The sequence below is a fragment of the Ceratotherium simum genome, chromosome 23, assembly GCF_057802395.1.
Source record: "Ceratotherium simum simum isolate JZ-2026a chromosome 23, ASM5780239v1, whole genome shotgun sequence".
Taxonomy (NCBI): Eukaryota; Metazoa; Chordata; class Mammalia; order Perissodactyla; family Rhinocerotidae; genus Ceratotherium; species Ceratotherium simum.
Genome location: NC_141922.1, coordinates 3412128 through 3433096, shown reverse-complemented (window position 1 = coordinate 3433096; position 20969 = coordinate 3412128). Strand labels below are relative to the sequence as shown.

The 20969-nt window shown below is 63.8% G+C and overlaps 1 protein-coding gene across 3 annotated transcripts; it reads right to left on the bottom strand.

The window, feature by feature from the left end:
- Positions 1-4345: 4345 nt before the first annotated feature.
- GPR20 (G protein-coupled receptor 20) lies at positions 4346-20338 on the bottom strand. 3 transcript variants are annotated; one of them, XM_087447392.1, is made up of 2 exons: positions 20258-20338; positions 4346-8345 (listed from the first exon to the last, which is right to left on the bottom strand). In XM_087447392.1, the coding sequence occupies exon 2, from the start codon at positions 8317-8319 to the stop codon at positions 7237-7239; it is 1083 nt and encodes a 360-aa protein (XP_087303518.1). In that variant the 5' UTR covers positions 8320-8345; positions 20258-20338; the 3' UTR covers positions 4346-7236. The 3 variants fall into 3 exon arrangements, with proteins under 3 accessions (XP_087303518.1, XP_087303517.1, XP_087303520.1); XM_087447391.1 differs by having other exon boundaries at positions 20263-20338; XM_087447394.1 differs by lacking the exon at positions 20258-20338 and adding an exon at positions 11232-12314.
- Positions 20339-20969: the final 631 nt, after the last annotated feature.

Sequence of the window (20969 nt, the reverse complement as noted above, 5' to 3'; positions counted from 1 at the left end):
GGGGCTCTCAGCTCCCCTAAATCACCTGGAAAATGCAGCCTGCGCAGCTGGAAGGCGGAGGCAGCGTCTCGGGGGCCCCCAGCTGCCCACAGAGCCCCCCAGCCCCGTGTGTCGTGGCGACATCAGCCTCGTTCCACAGCACGTGAGGAGGTGCCCTTCCCCTCTGTGGCCACCTCGCCTGCCTCTGCTCTGGCAGGTGGAGACACTGAGGCCTGGAGTGAGGGGCTGGGGCCCCTGACTCAGGGTCACTCTTCTCCCAGGTGGAAGAGGAAGCTGCAGCTCCTCCGAGCAGCCTTCCAGGATTGCCGGCTCTGCGCTGCCCCTCCCACGGTCAGGTGGCAGCGGGGATCTGGAGGGGCACTGCCAGCCGGGAGGTGGACACCCAGGTTGCCTCTCCCAGGCCCGCAGCGCCACCTGGTGGCCGCAGGCCCCCCATACCTCCATCCCACTGGCGCTCCCAGCGCATCAGCTGGAGGGGCTCGCCGAGATCACAGCAGCCCCGAGAACCCGGGCGTCCTGCGCCTGGACCGAGCCCAGAATGTGCCCTCTGAGCTCTGTGCCCCCCCACCCTGTGTATGCAAGTTCCAGGGGAAGCTCAGAGACAGGGCTCAAGCCGGAGGATGAGCGAGGACGGAGGGGTCTCGCCATCGTGACCAGCGTCTGTGTGTGTATGTGGGGGGGGGGGGCAGACGTCCTGTTGGGAGACCCCTCAGATGATCCCCGGCACAGGGAAGGCAAAGGACGCTGGTGAATGAAGGAAAAGGAAGGAATGTGCTGGGCCTTCCTGGGAAGCCCTGTCTCCTTCACACGCTCAGTTCAGTCCCAGTTATGGAGTGCTGAGTGCCGTGGGAAGACACACACATACACACATGCATGCATATACATAGACATGCCACACGTACACATCACACGCACACATATGCGCACACGTACACGGCATACATATACATGCACATACAACATACACTCATGCACACATACACATGTGCACACACACAGCACACAATACACACATACACAACACACTCATGTGTACACACAATGCACATATAACATTCACATACACACATACACCAATATATGCACACACAACACAGACACATATACACATACATGCACATACATGCTAGTGTTAACTCTCATCACCGCACCTAAAGGTAGAAGGCATCAATTATCCCCAGCGTGCCCTCAGGGAGGGCATGGACTCGCTTATGGTTGGAGGAGCTGGTGTGGCCAAGGGGCCTGGCATGGGTGACCCCGTTACCCCTCCTGGGCTCAGTCCCTGGAGCCCGCCCTGGGCTGGGCTGCAGCACCCTCTCCGTCATCCTCTAGTGTCAGGGTCCCTGGAGGAGCCCCCAGACCCACCCCATGGCTTTGCTCTGGGGAGGACAGGGTGGAGTGGGGGTTCAGACCGCTGGACCTCACCCCCATGGACTAGAGCTTGACCCTCGGGACCCCCCAGCGGGCCACTAGGAGGGGCATCCATGGGGGTGGGTGGGGCAGGAAGACCCTCATGGGTCCCAGGACTCCTCCATAAAGGGGGTCCCAAGGCCACTGGTACAGTCTGGACACCTGGAGTTCATAGGGGGTCCGACATCCTTTACCTTCCATGGCCCCTAAAGGTGAGAGTCTGTGGGTCCTGTGGCCCTGTGACATGCTGGGGATGTGCCAATGCCCTCCTGGGTCCCAACCTTCAGTGCAGGGCAGGTGACTGAACCCTGCCCGCTCCTCCCACCCCTACCTCCATCTGGGACCCCGTCAGGAGCCCCCACTCTGGCATGTGGAGCCCCAAGAAGGCCTCCCTGGCGTGGGGTGTGACTGGGGACCCCATGCCCTGTGAGGCCGCCTCTCTGCCCAGGACACCCCCTCCCCCAGCGGGAGCCCTGGAAGCCGAGGGGCCGCAGGGCGAGGGGCCACAGGGCCTCGGGCTGGTTCACAAACATAGATGGTGCTTCTCCCACTTAAGTCCTCGCTGTTAGCTGGATGCTGAGGGTCCCACACCACAGGCTGGGGACCCATTTGTTCTGAGCTCTGGATTACAGACGAGGAGACCGAGGCCCAGCGAGGGCAGCGGTGTGGCTGCGGTCTCACGGGGCGTCGGGGGGCCTCCTGCCTGCCAGGCTCCACTGCCCCTCCTGTGCCGCGTCTCCTGCAGGGCGCGGGCTGTCTCTGTCCTGGGGACACCTGCGGTCTGGGCGGCAGGGTCCCGGTTACAGATGGTGGAGCCGAGGCGCGGGGGGTCCCAGAGTCAGCGGACCAGCAGATGAGCTGGGCTGGGACCAGTGTGTGTGGTCCGGTGCCTGGGCTCGTGTCCACTCACCCACTGGGCCTCAGTTTCTTCATCTGTAAACTGGGAGTGAAATGCCCTGGGCCTGCCAGCCTGGAGAGGCTCTAGGGTCACTCGATGCCTGAAAAACTCCCGGCGCCGCAACCTCAAGGAGAGGCCTGGCCGGGAGGGGGCTGGGAGCTGGGGAGGGCAAGCTGAGGACCTGGAGGGAGGGCCTCAAGCACAGCCTCCACCATGAAGCCCTTCCGGATGCCCCTACTTTGCTGGTCCCACTTGGTGTGGTGGAGGGCTCTGGGCTCCCACTGGCCCCGGCTCTGCCACCGGCTGCAGACTCCCAGAATGGAGGCCTCCCTGGGGGCCTGCAGAGAAGGTGCTGCGGTGGGAAGTGCTGAGCGTTACCCTTATCTGGAGAACCGGGACGATGGGTGTGGGTGCGGGGACAAATGGCGCAGAGTCCCTGAGGGCTCAGCTACGGGCGAAGGGCGTTGGGGGCCGGGTGCAGTCTGGAGGGCTCGGCTGGGCCATGTGGTCTGTCCTGGGGTTGGGTGGGGAGGAGTCTGCCAGGCTGGCCCCGGGGGAGCAGGGCAGAGGAGGTGGAGGGACGCAACGGGTGGACAGTCAGGGCTGGTGCTGGGCAGACTGGTGGGCTGTGGGCCTGCCGGGACCGAGGCACAGAACAGAACGGGTCACCCAAGGGAGGGTGTGGGGATCCCCGAGAGCAGGCTGGGGGAGGGGCTGCCAGCGGAGGGCAGGGGCCTGGCTGGGAGGTCTGGGGAGGCTCCAAGGGGCAGGTGGCCCTCTGGAAATTGGGGGGCAACCCAGGAAACAGCAGGGGCCCAGGCCTGGTGGCAGGGGAGTGTGAGGGTGGGGGACCATTTCCCCAGGCCTTCACTCCCCTCACCCCCGCCCCTGTCCTGCACCTGGGTGCACCCCCATTTCCGCTGACACGCGGCTGACGGGCCCCCGCCTCCCTGGCCCACTGCTCCCGGCTCCTGTCAGGGGGTCAGGCACTGGGTAGCCTTGGACAGGTCCCATCGCATCGTTGAACGTCAGTGTTCTCCTCTGTGAACGGGGAACACAGACCCCTCAGGTGTGGGGCCGGCCCCTGGACGGTGGGAGGCCGTGAGGGGGTAGGGCCCCGGGGGTGTCTTCACACAGTCGAGGGTTCCCCTCACACCCGCCTCTGGGCTCCTGTCCCTCCTGGGGGCGGAAGGGAGTGTGAAAAGGCAGGGGCCGAGGGTGTGGGGTCTAACCCAGGGCGTCCGCCTGGGACATCTGTCTCTGACAGGGCCCTCGCTCCCGCCTCAGGCATCCCGGGCCTCCAGGAAGCAGGGGCAGGCGCCGCGGTGACATTTCCTGCTATTAATGGAGCTTAATCTAAACAGGCCCTAATATTTACCTCCAGACGCCTCCGGCCTCCGAGGGTGCCAGACAGCCAGAGTGATGGGCCCGGCCAGCCAACGCCCCTTCACCCCGCTCTCCTCTGGGCCGAGGATGGGGACTAGGTTGGGTGTGAGGCAGGAACTGGGTACCCGGAGGCCTAGGTTTGAGCCCCCCGCCGGGCCCAGAGCCTCAGTTTCCCCATCTGTGAAATGGGGTGACAATCCCGACCTCCCAGGCTTTTGGGGCAGTTCAGAGAATGAGAAGCTCAGCGGCACTTTGTAAGCCCACTGCTTACATAGTCCCTCCCTCTCCCTCCGGTGTCTATCAACTGACCCATCTCCTCCCTCTCCCTCCAGATCATACCTTTGGTGATATGATAGGATGCTGTGGGCAGTCTGGCTGCCCTGCCCATGTCCACGTCCTCTCCCTGGGCAGGTCGAGCTGGGGCCAGGATGGGGTGAGGACCCGTGGTTCTGCTGGTCTGTGCCTCTACCCCAGATACTGTGCCCACACCCTGCCCACAAGTCTCCACTCCCGCAATCCCCCGCCCTTCAGTGTGGGCCGGGCTCGAGGCCCCCAAACCTGCCCCCAGGACAGTGAGTGGAGAGGGGACACATAGGCCCCCACCTGACGACCCCTGCCAGCCAACCAACCGGGGTGCCAAGTCGAGGGCACGCAGGGAATAAACAGATTTAATTCAGGATGAGAACTTCTCGTTAAGGAGATTGTTTACATCAGCTATAAATACACATGCCATCACGTCACTCCGGCTTTTTAAAAATCTGGGCAGGGAGGCCGTGGGGAGGGGGCGCAGAGACCTCACAGCCTGGCCCCCGTGGGATAAGGACAGTCCCAGTCTGGCCTCCGGAGGCTCCTGGGCCTCAGTCCTGACGGAGGAGGCCAGAGCGGAAGGGAGCCAACCGTCAGGAGGAGGGCGCAAGCATCTGAGAGAGCTGCGAGGGTCCAGACAAGGTCACGTGGGGGACCCCTGCCCCTGGTCCCCTGCCCTTTAGCTGCAAGGCCAAGGAGAGGAGTGGCGAGCGGGGAAACTGAGGCTCATCCAGCGAGTGTTATGCATGGGGGCCGTCAGACTGAGTTCTCGGAGGTGCGAGGTTGGCCCCCAATTCCTGCCCCGGCCCCAGAAGACGGGGGCCACCCTCATACGCTCGAGCGTAGAAAGCTGCCCCTGGGCCCGGGGGTCCCACACCTCTAAGGCTCCTGTAGTCCCCGGGTCCCTGGGTGGCGGGATTTCAGATTCGGGGACAAGCGGAGGGGGCTCGGGCCCCTCTCTGGATGTGGCTCCCAGTTCTGTCCCCGGCTCTTCTCTCCATAAATGGGGGATCAGTGAGACGATGGCTGTGCAGAGGGGCCAGACAGACCGGGGACTCGCTAGATGCCGAATCAACGTTTCCCAAACCCACGCTTGCTCACCAACCTCAGAGACTCCTCCTCCTAGAGGAAGGGATTGTTCCAGAAAAATTGCGACCCCTCCACCCCCAAGCACAGCAGTCAGCTAGTGCAGCCACTCACTCTTTAGTGTGAATTAGAGTAAGGACCGGGGGGTGCTGACCCTGGAGGCAAGCCCGCAGTTGGTGCTGGGCTGGGGTGGACACCTGACACAGACCCTCCCTCCTCCGCTGTGTGACTGCCCAGGCACGGACTCGTCTTCCCGCCTGGAAACCCACCACGCATGCCTCCGAGGGTCAACCTCTCGCCATGCGCTTCTCAGCACGGACAGCCCGCTCCCGGCCCTTCCTTTCCCGAGAGCTAGGCCTCCTGCAGCTCTGGGTCCCTGGTGAGCCCTGGCCCTTCTCTGAGCTGGGGGTGTGCCCGGCACTCGGTCAGGGCCACAGATGCAGGGGGTGGTGGTGCTGTGGCCACACCCGCCACCTCCCGAGCATCCGGGCCCAGGAAGTATCTCGGTGTGGGTGCAGCTCCACCACCCGCTGCTGAGCCAGAGCCAGCCTGGGACTCCCGGGGACTCCAGCTCCTCTAGCAGGCAGGCTGTGGGCCAATGTCTCCCACCCCAGCTGCCCCACAAGGTCCTGGGGTCAGAGGAGCCAACCCCACAGGGGTCCAGTAGGGGCTGGCAAAGAGTGCTGGCCTAGCAGTATCCGGCGACTCACTCTACGACCGTGGCAAGACCCTTTTCCTCTCTGAGCCTCAGTTTCTTCATCTATAATATGGGGATACAAACGGCCTTCCTGCCTCCATCCAGGCCTCTCTCAGGGGCCCTGAACTTGAGGGACAGGGTGCTCTGCCTGGAGCCACCGAGCATGTAGGATGTTTCTCTGTAGACAAAGTGCAAAGCTGGGTCCCAGATTCCATCTCACCTGCTTCAGTGGTTGTGGCCAAGAATGAGGGTGGAGCCTGGTGGCTGGAGGTGCCTGGGATGCCCAGAGCACCTCTCCCACAACAGGCCCCCTCCCCCATACAGCAGTTCAGAAAGGGCTCCCGGGAGCTGGGACAGAAGGCACGTGGAGGCAATCCCAGAGTCCAGCTCAGAGGAGGTGATCAGAGGCCCAAGCCAGAGAAATGTTTCCTCCTCAGGAAAGGCAGGGAGATGGGGGTAGCCAGGCAAGAAGAGCTGATCTGAGCCTCTTTGCCCCTGAGGGGAGAACGAAGGGCTCTGAGTGTGGGGAGAGGTGGTCCTAAGCTGGCAGGCCTGGGTTCAAGCTGCTGTGTCTTTGCTCCTGGTTTTCTCATCCATAGGACGAGGCCGTGAGCCCTGCCGCCCTCCCAGGGCAGCAGGCAGGGTCTTCCGAGACCAGTCCTGGGGTAGGGGGTTTGGAAGATCTGAGCGGTCTCCACGGGGCAGTTCAGGGCATTGGAGGAGCTGGGTCTGGGCTTTGATTCTGGCCATCGCCCAGTGGTGGCACCTGTGCATGCCACTAACCCCTCCTGTGCTTGGGATGGGCAGACCACAGTGCTCCTGTGTGGGGTCGTTGTGGGTTCAAGCGTCAACCCAGGTATCAAGTTCTTACAGCAAAGCACCCATGGGTGTCACACTGTCTTACTGTGTGTGGTTCTTGGAGGCCTCAGGCGGGGTCCCTACAGAAACACGCACCCCTCGCGTGACATTCCTGTCCCCTGACATTTCTTTTCTGCCCTTGTTCTCTCTCTGTGGGGGAGGAGGAAGGGGGCATGTGGGAGAAAGAGAAGGGGACCATTCCAGGTTGTCTTTTTAATCCTCCTCGGAATTCCCGGTAGCAAAAAATATCTTTGTCCCTGTTTCTGAGAAATCCCTTCTGGCGGCAAAATGGCCCAGGCAAGAAGCAGCTCCCAGCTACCCCTCTGAGTTTTCAGTGGACACAATATACACCCTAGGGATGGCGAATAATCAGCATTCAGACCACCACACCCACTCTGGAGCTTGTAGCAGACATTGCCAATCAACCACAGTGCAGTGGCCTTAGAATCTTTCTCCCTGCAGTGTCCTGGGCAGCCATCACCAATCAATCGAGGCGAACCCGATTTGCCACTCGGGCGGAGCGGAGGCCCGCACTGTCTCTGACCTGGCATGCCCAGCCTGGTTCTGACCTTTGGCCTCTTGTAGAGCCTGCTGACTAGGCCTCAGGCCCGTTAGTCAGGGCCTGCGTGAGGGCATGAGGGCTGGCGCTGAGGACATGCTGGTGGCCTGAGGCCTTGGAGCTCTTGTGCATGCTGACCGCATGGCTGCCGCCGGGCTCACACGCTGCTCCACGCTGGAGGAAGAGGCCCCGGACGGTGGCCTGGAAGCTGCTGGTGACGAAGCAGTAGACGATGGGGTCCATGCAGCTGTTGAGGCTGCTGAGGGTCACGGCCACGTGGTAGACCACGAGGCTGGCGTGGAGCGGCACGTCCGGCCACAGCGCCACGGCCACCTGGCAGGCGTGGAAGGGTGTGAAGCAGACGAGGAAGATGACGAGCACGGTGAGCAGCAGCTGCATGGCGCGCACGCGGCGCTGGCGGCCCTGGCGCAGCAGGCCCGGCCGCGACAGCGCGCACACGATGCGGCCCGTGAACACGCTGATGACCAGCAGCGGCAGCAGGAACCCCAAGACGGTCAGCGCCAAGACGTGGCAGCAGGGCTGGCCCCCGGCCGTCACCCCCAGCACGGACATGGTCACGGCGCCTGCGGACAGCCACACAAGGGCGCACACGAGCCTGGCGCAGGCGGGCTGGCGCCAGCGGCGGGAGCCGTCGGGCTGCACGATGGCCAGGTAGCGGTCCACGCAGATGCAGGTGAGGAAGAGGATGGAGCAGTGCATGTTGAGGAAGTAGCTGAAGACGTGCGGGAAGGCGCAGTGCGGGCAGCCGCGCGTGCCGTAGAAGACCGCGAAGCGCGTGGGCAAGGACAGGCCCACGAGCAGGTCGGTCACCACCAGGTTGATGGTGTAGATGACCGACGGCGTCTTGGCCCGGGTCCGGCAGCAGAAGACGTACAGCGCCAGCCCGTTGAGCACCAGCCCCGCCAGGAAGATGACGCCGTGCACGGCGATCAGCGCCAGCCACAGGCCCGGGAAGGCAGCGTGCAGCTTCTCGTCCAGCTGGGCAACCAGGTGGAACAGCGGCCTCTCCTGCATGCTGACGTTGGCCCACGCTGCCACCGCCACCGTGGCATTGGGGGCTGGCCCGGCCGAGGGCCCCACGGGAGATGCAGAGGGCATGACAGCGGCCAGCACGCGCCCCGGGCCTGGAGGGAAGGAGACAGTTACTGGGGGTCATTGGGGCCCTGCCTGGAGGCTGGACGTGGCTCGTCTGCCCACCGCGTGCTCCAACCTTCCTGCCTTCGTGCCTTTGCCTGGCCTGGCCCTGAGATGCCTGCCTTCCCCGCTCCGCCTGGCCCCGGCATGTGCCAACGTGGAGCTCTGCAGAATGCTAGTGCTCGGGCCAGTTCCTCGATGTAGGTAAAAACCCGTCCTGTGCAGGACTGTCGCCAGGACTGAGAGAGAAGACAAAGGGAATGGCTGTGCCACAGGTACGACGCAAGGCTCAGTGTGTGGTGTTTGAGCCCGGGCTCTAATTTCCGCTCCGCCCTCACTCGCTGTGCAACCTTGGGCAGGTTACTTAACCTCTCTGTGCCTCATGTCCTAATCTATATGGTTGGGGTCAAGGAGCTGCTGGGAGGATCAGCTGAGCACAGCAGCGTCCAGCATATGGTTAGTTGGTGCTGGATAAACCACAGTTATGCATAGACAGAGCACAGCCTATGGTTGCCCCACCCTGCTGCCCCCACGCCCATGCATCATGGCCCCCATCTTCCAGGCCACCCATCTGTTCTCACCTCCTGCAAGGCTAGAACCAGGTCAATGCCCTGGGTGAGGGTCCTCACAAGGGACCTTGTCCAAGGGCCCAGGATAGGGCTCAAGAACTAGCCCCACTGGCCACCCCGGTTCCCTCACAGCCGCAAGAGGTGAGCACCTGTGTCTTGGTGGCCCGTGCCGGGTGGCTCGCTGAGGCCTGAGCCTGGAGCCGGGTCCCAGCAGCAGCAGGCGGGTGTGAGTTAAATAAACCGTGTGCTCCCTGCCTGGTGGCCCAGACAGGCCGGTGGGGCGGTGGGGGCAGCGGGGGGATCGGCCGGGCCGCCCACTCTGTTTATATTCCTGCTGAGCTGTTTAACTTGCCGAGATTTATCCCTTTATTTATAAATGAAGGGTTAACAGGCCCCTGCCCCGCCTCAGGCCGGGCTGATGCTCCAAATAAGGGCATTTCTGGCTTTTTCAGGAGAAAGGAGAAGGCTTTGGGGAGAAGCGGGGAGGAGGGCTGGCGTGGGGACGTCCTGGGTGCATGTGCGCCCTCCCCCGCTGTGAGGAGAAGGGAAAGCCCTCCCCCGCTCCTGGTGGCCGATGGAAGTGAGGCATCTGCTGTGAACAGGCCGGACGCTGCCCACTCCCCTTGGCCGGCTGCACGGCCACGGGCAACAGGCTCCCTCTGGCAGCCTCTACCCTGCGGACCAGGGACACTGAGTCCTGCCTGCCTGGGGACTGGGGGATTGAATGCCCAGCCTGGCAGGGGTGGGCACAGCAGAGGAGCCCTCCGTAGCTAAGGCTCAGGTCCCAACCCGGCCTGGAGGGAGGCCCGGGCAGGGTAGGCGGCCACCTCCATCCTCAGGGAGATCAGCACCTGCCCGAGGTCACCCGGCTGTGCCTCTGCTGCTGGGACGCCTGCTCTGGGCATCTGCTGACCCCCAAGGCTGCTGGGGAGTCAGGTGCTGCCGGGCCTGTCCCCGACCCCCCTGACCACCCCCACTGCACGCGGGGCCAGGCCTCGGCTCACGGGGTTCTCTGGGCTGGGCTGTCCTCTGCTCGGTACCCCCAGCCCCTAACATGCAGGGTCGATGGACGTGTCCATGGAATGGCAGCTCGAGGAGCAGGGAGCGTGAGGGACGTCTGGGGCAGGGAGAGACAGGCGGGCGCGAGGGGGCCGCCAGGGGAGGCAGTGAGGCCGGGGCATGGGGCTGGGAGCCTGGTGCCTCAGGGCTGTGGGCCTCATCCTCTGGGCAGAGGGGGCCCCAGAAGGCCCCTGGAAAGGAGGGGGTACCTCCCAGCGCGTCCCTTCTCTTCTGTGAAAAAACCATGCACACACGGAAGGAGCGCTGGGAGCTGGCCCCAGGGACACACAGCAAACGGCTCTTTGCATTTCCTTCCGCATGCTTTTCGGGTTTCCAGTGTGTCTGCACTGGGTCCACATTAGTGTCACAATCAGAGACAAATAATAAACATTACAGAACGTTTCCTCTGGGACACTGTCCCAGGATGACGCTGGCCCCGGGGATTCTGTCCTCCCAGGAAACTCCCCAGGGCCAGACTTGCATGGTGCCGGCAACTCGCTGAGGGTGCTGGGGGGTCCAGGCCAGGGCTGCAGGGCCTGGGGCCTCGGAGCTGGGGGCCGTGCGGGATACTCAGGACACCCCAGAGGCCACACAGGTGTGGAGAGGAAGATGTCTGCAAAGCACTTGATGGTTCTCAGCTCCAAGGGGCTGAACCCTGATCCCAAACACAGCGGAGCCCTGATACCAGCCACACTCTGAGCCCAACCCTGGTCACACTCTGAGCCCTGACCCTGGTCACACACTTAGCCCTGACCTTGGTCACACGCTGAGCCCTGACCCTGGTCACACTCTAGCCCTGACCCTGGTCATACTCTGAGCCCTGATCCTGGTCACACGCTGAACCCTGAGCCTGGTCACACTCTAGCCCTGACCCTGGTCACACTCTGAGCCCTGACCCTGGTCACACGCTGAGCCCTGACCCTGATCACACGCTGAGCCCTGACCATGGTCACACTCTAAGCCCTGATCCTGGTCACACTCTGAGCCCTGATCCTGGTCACACTCTGAGCCCTGATCCTGGTCACACGCTGAGCCCTGAGCCTGGTCACACGCTGAGCCCTGAGCCTGGTCACACGCTGAGCCCTGGTCCTGGCCACAGCCTGGGCCCTTGCCCCTGACTTTCTGCACCCACCCTCCCCTTTTCTCTCTGTGAGTCTGGCTGTCTCTGTCTACATTATAGGACCCCCACCACCCCACCCCAGTTACCCTTCTCCCGCATCCCCAGCACATCCCAGTCCTCTGCCTCACCTCTCACAGAGACTGATGTCTGATGTAATTATTCAGTGACCACTCTCTGGGGCATCGCTTATTCTGTTTTGAAGGAGGAGGAACTCAAACGGCGGGCCTCCAGAGCCAGCACTGGCCCGTGGAGGTGGTGGCCTGCTGACGGCCTCCAGAAGCCACCCTCCGTGGCGCTCCCCTTCCCGGGGCCGGGAAGGAGCTGGACTGGGAGTGTGTGGGCTGAGCTGCCCTCCCTCCTCGCCCCTCCTCTGCATGGCCTCAGGCAGGACAGTCCCCCCTGGACCTTGGTTTCCCTGTTGGGCCCCACTGCCTCGGCTTCTGGTCCCCTCAGCGCTCCTCTGGGACGGCTCCCCTCCCAAACCCCCGAATCTGCTTTGGTCAAGTGTGTGCCCTGCTGGCCCCTCGGCAGAGCGCCCTCACCCACCATCCACGCTCTCAGCACCCCCCGAGCTCCTGCCGGCGCCTTCTCGCCTCCGCCGTGCCCCCTCCTCCCACCGTCCACACTGGGGCTCCGCACCCCTGCCTGCCAGCCGGGGCTGGGCCTGTCCGCGGTCCCGTGGAAGACGGGGCTCAGGGCGGTGCGGGCTGTCACGGCTGGCGGTGCCGGGGACGGCGGGCGTTGTGGGGAGCATTTGAACAATAACAGTGACCAGGGGAGGTGCCGGCTTGGGGTTGGCCTCCACTCACTGCTGGTCACTCTGGTCACTCAGAGAGGTTGGTTAACCTCTCTGAGCCTCAGTCTCCCTGCCTGTACGGTGATGTAACAACGGCACAGCCTCCTTCCTGCAGGCCCCGAGAGGTTCACGGAGTGGGTCCCCGTGAAGGGCCTGGTGCGCTAACTCCTCCCGTCCCGCCTCCAGGCCTCCGCCTCCACTCCCACACGAGGAAACCGAGGCTCCGGGGAGGACAGGCCGGGACTCGGACCCCGGCCCAGGGTGAGCCCGCGGCCAGGTCCTGGGTCCTGAGGGGAGGGTGGGGCATCCAGGCAAGCAGCGCGCTCGGCCGGCAGGCGCATGGGGGACCCACTCCCCCGTGTCCCCCCTGTTCGGCCTCTAAATATAGCCTGGAACAAGGGAAAGGAGAGAAAGTGCTGCTTCTCTGCGGGAACAGCCTGGCCCCAGGCCCGCCCACCCAGTCTGAGGGGGAGGCACAGAGCTGGCGGGGAGAAGGACAGGAGGCCCGGAGACCCGGGTTCAAGTCCTGCTCTGCCACTCCCTCACCCCAGGGCCTCGGCCAGGCCAGCGAGCCTTGCTCTCCTCATCTGCTAAATGGGGTCACTGGTGCCTTCCCCAGCCTGAGGGGGAGGCTCGGCCCTGCCCTGGGAGCCAGCCTGAGGGGGAGGCACGGCCCTGGCAGGTGCCCTGGGCCTGGCTGAGGCGGAGCAGATCCTGCAGCCGGGCCAGCTGGCTGGAGCCCAGCGGGCAGGGGCCGTGTCCTCGTAGCGTCCGCACGGTGCCGGGCTCGGGGCCTAGAAACTGCGCCAGGGCAGCCATCCCGGGCTGGGAGCCAGTGCACTGTCCACCAGCCCCTGCCCCGGCCCCAGCTTGCCCCACCGCCGAATGCAGGCACTTCTCCCGGCCGAAGAGAGGGGACGCGGGCCTGCTCTCCAGGGCTCAGGGCCAGTGGGGGTGACACACAGTGGGGAGGGGGGCGCTGGAGCGTGACCTTCGAGAATCCCGCTCTGGCCTGGACTGCCCTGTCCGGAGCCCTGCTCCATCTCGGAACGGACCGTGGGAACTTCAAGTCTCTGAGCCTCAGTTTCCCCATCTGTAAAGCGAGCAGAATTAGAATCCACCTCTGAGGTTGTCCGGATGTGTTGTCAAGAGGTGGCACTGGAAGGGTCCTGAGAGGATTTTGGCGGGTGGGGGATGGGGGACAGGACCGAGTACGAACAAAGGCGGGAGTTAGGATACGGAGCCCCTTGGGAGAACGGCAGCAGGAGGGCGCAGGGCGGGCGTGGGCTGGGCCTTGTGGAGTGGACTCTCTGCTCAGCCCCCAGCCCCCGAGGGCGAGTGCTGGTCCTGGGGGACGGCCAGCTGGTGTGCAGCTGTCAGGAGGGGAGGAGGCAGGGACACAGGCTGTGCCCCGTCAGCCCCCACCAGCCGCCCTTCTCTCCCCCACCGGTTTCTAGCTCTGCGGGGGCCTCTCCCCTGCCCCTCTTTTCCTTCCCTCCTGCCCTCCCACCTAGCTCAGAGGAAAGGAGGCGTCTCAGAAGGAAGGGTCAGGAGTCCCTCCATTTGCCCAGGCCCTCCTGGGCCTCAGTCTCCCCATCTCTGCAATGGGCACCTCCAGCACTGACATGCTCCAAGGCTTGAACATGGCCGCACCTTCCAGAACGTCTTTGCTGCCTGGCAGCGCTGCCTGTGTCTCTGGACCTTTGGGCACAGACCCTTGAGACTGCTCTGGAGGGCTCCTCCAGGGAGCAGGGCGGACGGATGACGGTGGAATCGTGGGGGCTAGGGGGCTGGCGGAGACCAGGCCCCGAGCTTCCTAGGGAAGGAGGAGGCCCTGCAGGCCTCTTGGGGGGAGGGCCCAGCCTCCCTCCACCTTTGGGGGATAAAGTCCTTCAGTGGCCTGGCCCTACTTGGTTCCTGAGCCTTGGGCTGGGATTCCTGCCACACTGAACCCCAAGCTACCCCAGGTGACAAGCTCCCCCAGGCTACAGTGACTGGTCACTGGTGGCTCCATGGGCCAGCCTGGCCACTACTGGCAGTGGGACTTTTCTTGGCAGTTCTCTCTTCCCTGGCGTTGCCAAGCTGGTTGGTTTGAGACTCAAGCTGCTGATGGCCATATTCCTGCAGAAGACGCCCGCCAGGAGGGAGGCAGGACCAAGTGAGGAGAGGCCAAGCGCGAGGGTGGCTGAAGCGCCTGGATCCAGCCCTGCCTGAAGCAAGAGATATTCTGGGACTTGTCGGTTATATGAAGCCATTATCTCCCTCTTTGGCTTAAGTTACTTTGAGCTGAGTTTCTGTCACGTGTGACTAACATAATTCTGACTATACACTCTTATTCACCTGCCAGTTCTCGTCCGTTCAGATGCCTCTTCCTTCAGCGAGCCCTCCCTGATTGCCTCAAGTGAATTTGCTGCCTCTTCGGGGCTCCTGTAGCACCCGTGGCTCTGTCATTGCCTGGCCACTGGTCTGGTTCCCTGCTAGCCTGAGAATTCCTGGAGAGGAGAGGCCCGTACAGTCTCATTCGGTAAACGTCAAGTGGGTGAGTGAATGAATGTGTGAAAGCTTAGCTTGCACTCCTCTGGGAACGAGGAGCTCGTTACCTGTCAGGTTAGCCCCCTGCATTGCAAGACTGCTCTGAACGTAAGGAGAGTCTTTACTGTGGCCCAAATCGGCTCCTGCAGCCCCCAGCCCATGCCCCTGGCCCCTGTTCAGCATGGCTTGGAGTCTGCCTGCTCTCGGCGCCCGCTCACTGTGGCCCCGCAGTAGGGTGGAAGTGGAAATGTCTGAAGTCCCCCCGTTACTGGGCAGGGAGGGTGAGTCCTATTTTACAAACGAGGACCCAGGACGCAGAGATAGGGAGCTTCAGCAACTAGCCTGGGGTCACCCAGCTGGGCCTTGGGGTTTGTCCCTGACTGAGCGGACCCTAAACTCCATGCGTCCACACTCAGAGACCACTCGCCAGGGGTTTCCATGGGGCCTCATGAGGGGCCATCCGGGATTCGCTGTTTCCTCCACCCCACAGCCCCCCAAGCCCAGGCCGTTCATTTTCCGGGAGAGGAAACTGAGGACCAGGGAAGGGAGATGACAAACTCCATCCTGAGCAGGGGCAAGGTCCAGTCCAGACCCAGGCCTGACTGCTCCCTGCCCACCATCCCTCCCTCACCCACGGTTCCCCTAAGGGACCGAGCACCGGGGGGCCTGGCCCTGCCTCCATGGTCTCTTGGGTGGGGCAGATGGCCCCGTAGCTGAATGCTGGGCACAGTGTTGGGGGAAGCCCAGGAAGGTGGGAACAGGGAAGGCTTCCTGGAGGAGGTAGTGGACTCAGCAGGTGCACAGCCTGGCTGAGCAGCCAGGGCTGCGGCGCAGGGAGACGTGGAGGCCGAGGCCAGGAGGCGCCCTCACAGGGCCTTGAACACCGTGCAAGGAGCCTGGACCGGATCCAGCTCACCGGGAGGCAGGTGTCTGGCCAGAGGTGACCGTGTAGGCCTCCCTCCCAGGCACCTGCACCACTCACTGCCCCACCCAGCTTTGGAGTGAGGGCTCTGACCCCGCAGGGGTCCTCCCTGAGCCTCAGTCTCTTCTCCTGTGAAGTGGGGACAACTGTATTACGCTGCCCCGCATGGCTGTCCTGGGCCTTAGCTGAGGCAGAGCACCTGGTTCAGGGGTGGCCAGAGGTGGAGGGGTGGAGGGGGGTGGGGCCGCATGGTGCATGTGAGGGGGGCATTTCTCCCCTGACCCCTCCAGGTGGGTAGACCCGGAGCCCCGCATGTGACAGGCCTTTCAGGGCTCTGCAGAGACCCTGTGGGTGGGCACGGTGGGGGAAGGGCGATGCCCTTGTTTCCCCCCACACGCCATCCCCCCAGGCATGTGATCACAACCAGCCTCCAGAGGCGGGGCTGCTGGGGCAGGGCCTTGCCTGGGAGGGGCCTGAGCCCTGGACAGGGCTGGGGGTGCCCCTCTCCATCTCGTGGCACCCCGACTGTCTGATGACACTCCACGCACCCTGCGAGCCCTGTGTCTGTGCCCAAGCCGCTCCCTCCACCTGGAGCTCTGTCCCTTTCCTGCCTTGTTCCTGCCCATCTTCACCCTGACCTCACCGCCTCAGGAAGCCTTCTCCTCAGACTGAGCATCTTGGGGGCGGGGGGTGGGGGCAGAGCTCCCGTCTGTTTCTCCGGCACCCAGAAGAGCCGGCCCAGAGCATCCTAAGTGAATGCCTTAGCGCCCTCCACCAAGGCCTGCAGGGCGAGGCCCGCCCAGTGTGGGCCGGAATTGGCTTCTGCCCTCAGCTCCACCCTGGCTTCCCACCAGTCCTCCTGGCCAGGCAGAGTTGACACCTCCTCCAGGAAGCCCACTCAGTCACCCTGACTGTCGGCGCCTGCTTGTCCTTGTCTTGGGGCCTCAGTTCCCTCACCTCTGATGCTGGGAATCATGTTTGTTGAATGAATGAGTGAGCAAATGAATGAGTGAAGTCGAGCAGAGCAGCGGGAGGCATTGGGTGGGCTAAGAGAGAAGTGCTCGCAGACACGCCCACGCGGAAGGTGCAGGGTGATAATAACAGCGCTGGAGGCTGCTGGGCTCCCCGCCTGCATGGAGGCTCTGCCCGGGCTAGCCTGCTCATTTCTGGGGAGGGGCCTGGGTCGTCCACTGTGCTCAGTCCAGGACTTCTCAGAGCCTTTGTGGAGCTCTCAAACCCTGGGAATCTTCCCAGAGGAGAATGAGCACCTGTCCCCAAGTCACTTGACCCTGTCCCCACCTGGGGCCCCCTCTTTGTCCAGCCTTATGGCCACACCAACTTTTGGGGGGTTGTACCCCACTGCCTCCACACACAGCTCACTGGGTCCCTGCCGTGTGCCCAGCAACGCGAGGCTAGGACCCCCGCAGCTCAGGATGCTGGTAGCTGCCCGCAGACCCTGAGGGGGACCCGGGGCCACGCCGGCTTCCCTTATTGGCAGGTGGGGATGTGTCCTGACGTCTCCTCGGCTCCTCTCGAGACCACCCCACTGTCCCTGAGTGTTCTCGCTCGGCTGCCTGGCTGCCCAGCGGACGCCAGTCCCCCAGCCTGGCTGCCTTCCGCCTGCCGTGCATGGGACCGGGGCAGCCAGGGAGCCTGGCCTCGGCCTTGGGCCAACAGGTGGCTGCCTGGGAGTTCGGTCCCAGGTCCCGCCTGCTGCTCACGGCTCCCGCACCAGGGGTCGGGGGGCAAGCGTGGAGGACAGGCCTAGCCTTTTCCCGACAGAGATGCTCGGAGCATCTGCTGTGGGCCAGGTGCCTGCGGGACGCTTGGCATCCACACAGAGTCCCGGCTTTTAAGGATGAGGAAGCGGAGGCCCAGAGAGGTGAGTGACGTACCCTGGGTCACACAGTGCGAAATTGGTAGACTGGGAATCAAACGCAGGTCCACTGCTCCCAGCCCAGGCAGGAGTGGGATTGGGATGGGGGCGGGCTTCTCTGGACCTGTGGGGTGTGTGCCCATGCCCCGATGGGTGACCCTCGTGGCCTTCCGAGGCCAAAATAGCCATTATTGGGGGAACCATCTGCCTGTTTATTTTTCCGATTATTCTTGGTTTCATGGCCTCTGCTTTAGAACATCGCCTGCTGTTTTTGGCTGGTCTGAGCCTCTGCTCATTCCACCCAGGGAAGGCTGGGCCCTTAACGAGGTCCCCAAGAGGGGTCAGACTGGCCCTGGGTCACCCAGCAGGTCCCAGGTGGCGCCAGCTGGAATCTAGGTCCCTCCACCCAGCTCAGGGAGAGGGTGCACTCCTGGGCACGGGTTGACCACGTTGAGAAGGGCACCTGGGCTCCATCATGCCTGGCTCTGCCTCATGTTCCACCATCTGAGAGCCCTTGGCCCAGACCTTGGTGCTGATGGAAACCTAAGTTTCTCTGGGAGGGGCAGCCCCAGATATCGCCGCACACGGGGGTCCTCCTGGGACTCAGACAGCCCTCCCTGTCACCCTCGTTCGTCCCTCCCCTTGCCTTGGCAGCTGCAGCCCAGACCCCTCCCCCAACCTGGCCTCTCTAAGATCTGCACCTGCCTGCAGATCCTCAGCCTGGTACTCTCTGCCTTTGCATATGCTGTTCTCTCTGCCTGTGTCACCGGCTACAGGCCCCTGGCACCCACAGTCACCACCCCACATGGTCTTCCCTGAGCCCCTCTGACCTCCTGGTGCCCTGGACGCCCCTCCACTGGGGGAGAGCTGCAATCCCACAATTCATGGGTTGTCTCTGAGATGACCCTCCCAGGTCTCACTGACTCTTCCCCAGACGCCCCTAAGTCGGTGTTGCTGGCCCCTTTTGCCTGTGAGGAAACTGAGGCACAGGGAGCTTCAGTGGCATGTCTGGGGTCACGTGACTGATGGAGGAGCTGGGATATGAGCTCTGCCTGTGGGCCCTCCTGCCTGCACCGTGACGAGGAAAGTTGCTGTGCAGAGAGGGAATCAGAGGCCAGGGGGCTGGCAGCTTGCCCCAGGCCACAGAGCTCAGTGGCGAGGTCGGGGGAGCCCTTAGGACCACATGCTTTGGAGGCATCAGACCTGGCCTTGAACCCTGGTGCTGGGGGCACAGATGGGCCCAGGCTGTTCTGGCTCCACCTTACGGAGATCACAGCTGGGGGCAAGGTGGGGGAGTGGGGTAGAAAGTGGTTGGGGGAGCAACTTTGGCTGGTCATGAGCAGGAGGGGCTTCGGGAGGATCTGGAGGAATGGTGTTCCAGGCAGCGGGAAGTGTGCAAAGGCCCTGAGGAGGGAAGAGGCTGCTGTGCTGCAGGCACTGTGAGAGGTCTGGGGCCAGCCTGGGCGTGCTGAGAGCTTCGGCCTGTCTTACTGTCAGGGGGAGCTCCGCTGGGTGGGGCTGAGCAGGGTCGGATCTGCCGCCCGCGGGCATTCTTCAGGGCCCAGTGCCTCCTCCTCAGGGAGGACCCCCCGGATCGCCCAGCTCTCCGCACCACCTGCACGTTTTCATCTTGCTTTCTTTTTTTTGCAGCTCTCCCACTGCCTGACAGCTTCATATTTATTTGCTTTCCTGTTTCTTGTTTTTCCCGCACTGGACTGGCCGTGCCATGAGGGCCGGGACCTGGGCTGGCCCTTCAGGGCTGTGGCCGAATGAACACACGGATGATTTTTGGGACCATTCTGGCCTCTCTGAGCCTTAGTTTCCTCATATGGTAAAGTGGGTGGGCTTAGACCACCTCATGACATCAGGTGACCCCCAGGACAAAATGAAGCCAGCCATGGGCTCCCAGGAGATGCTCAGAGAATGTCCACCGCCCCCCGCCCCCGGAGCTATGGAGGCAGCAGACCCTGTTTTGCTAAAGCTCAGAGAGGGGCGGTGACTTGCCCATGGTCACACAGCCAGGAAGCCCCTGGAAGGGAGGTGGTGCCCTCGGTGACTCTCTGGCTAGGAGTGACAAGATGTTGGCAGAAGAATATGGGGCCAGTGGGCAGGTCCAGCCGCCTGCCCGAGGGCCATGAGCTGCCACCGCCATCCCTCCCATCCCTTCCGTTCCCAGTCCTGCCCAAGGCCGCACAGCTGCTCCTTGTCTGCCCCGCCCTGCCCCGGCACCCTGGCCACAGGCCAGTTCCCAACCCGCCCGCCCCCCTCGGGACCCTGTTCCTGCTGCATTCTCACAGGGCAGTTACCGCCAGCGGGAGCCAGGCGGGGGCAGCGCCAGCTCCCAGGTCCATGTTGGGGGCTGGGCGGGCCTGTGCCTGGGCCTCAGTTTCCCCACCCATGAAGGGTGGGGGAAGGGCCGGGGCCGGGCTGGCAGGGCTGGCCCTCCACGGGGGCGTGGCCTGCTTGAGCTTGTGGCAGGAATCCCTCAGCCCCCAGACCTGCCCCAGCCCGGGGGGGGGGGGGGGGGGGCAGAGGCAGCCAAGGTCCCAGGGCTCATCAAGCCTCTGGGGTCCCCAGCCCCTTCCTTGGCCTGGCCTTTGGGTCACCCTAGTGCCTTGACAGGTGGGGAAGTTGAGACCCAGCTCTAGGCACCCAGCAGATGATCAGTGAGAGTGTTGAATGAATGAATGAATGAGTGAGTGAAATCCAGAGAAGGGGGTTGTGAGCCCAGCAGCACAGGTGGGCTCTGGGGGCAGGAAGGATGGCCCTCAAACCCTCGGGAACTCTTCCCTCCATCTCCCCCAGCCTGGCCAGCTCCAAGGGTCCCCCTCGGGGTCTCAGTTTTCCCATCAGTACAATGGCTCCCTCTCTTCTCAGAGCCGCTTTAGGGCTTTGAGCTCTTGCCTGCCCTGGTCTGGGGGCAGTTACCGGCCCCTCTCCCCCTCCCGCTGCCCACCTGGCTGGGGAATGAGGACACCCAGTGCCGACCAGCTCGGGAAGGCCCCGGGCCAGCCGGCGAGGGACTCACCGCACCTTCGCCCGCCCGGCGGCTGGAGATGAGCCGGCGCTGCCTGGACTGGCCAGCCTCCTCCCGCGGCAGCTCTGCGGGCCACTCTGTCCCGCTGCCCAGACCGCGCCTTCCTGGGGCCTGACGTCAGGCCGGCGCTCGGGGCTCCTTTTGGGCAAAGGCAGTGGGGGTGGGGGCGGGGTGGGGCGGGGCGGGCTCCTTCCCCGCCCCTGTCGGCCCCCTGGAGGAGCCCGTTCCTGGGCCCTGGGGAGGGAGCCTAGGGGCGGCAGAGTCCGCAGGCCTGGCCGGACAGAGGAGGAAACTGAGGCACGGAGCAGCAGGGCCAAAGCCTTACCACCTAGGAGGGGGAGGGGAAGAGCAGAGAGGGCGGGCGGGGGCTGCAGCCCTGGCTGTCTGTACCCCCAGCGCCCTGTCTGGGGAGGCCACAGGGCCCGGGAGAGTGCGGCAGGAACTCATGTGCGCTGTGTGTGCCGGGAGGTGGGAGCAGATCCCTTTCTGCCCAGGAGGAGACACATGCACCCAGCTGCCTCGGCCCCTGGGGCTGCCCTGCTTGGTGCTGGGGTCCCCACTGCTCTCTGGAGTCTGTGTTGAGTGTGTTCTGAGCCCCGATGAGCCTGCGTGCGCCCATGACCCAGGGCCTGCGCACAGGGTGTCTGAGCCTCCGTTTGTGCCTGTGCCTGTGCCTGTGTGTTCTGGGGCAGACGTGGCTTCA

Bases quoted from the DNA above. Each gene is read 5' to 3' on its own strand.
- GPR20 (XM_087447392.1), bottom strand. From the start codon at position 8,319: ATGCCCTCTGCATCTCCCGTGGGGCCCTCGGCCGGGCCAGCCCCCAAT.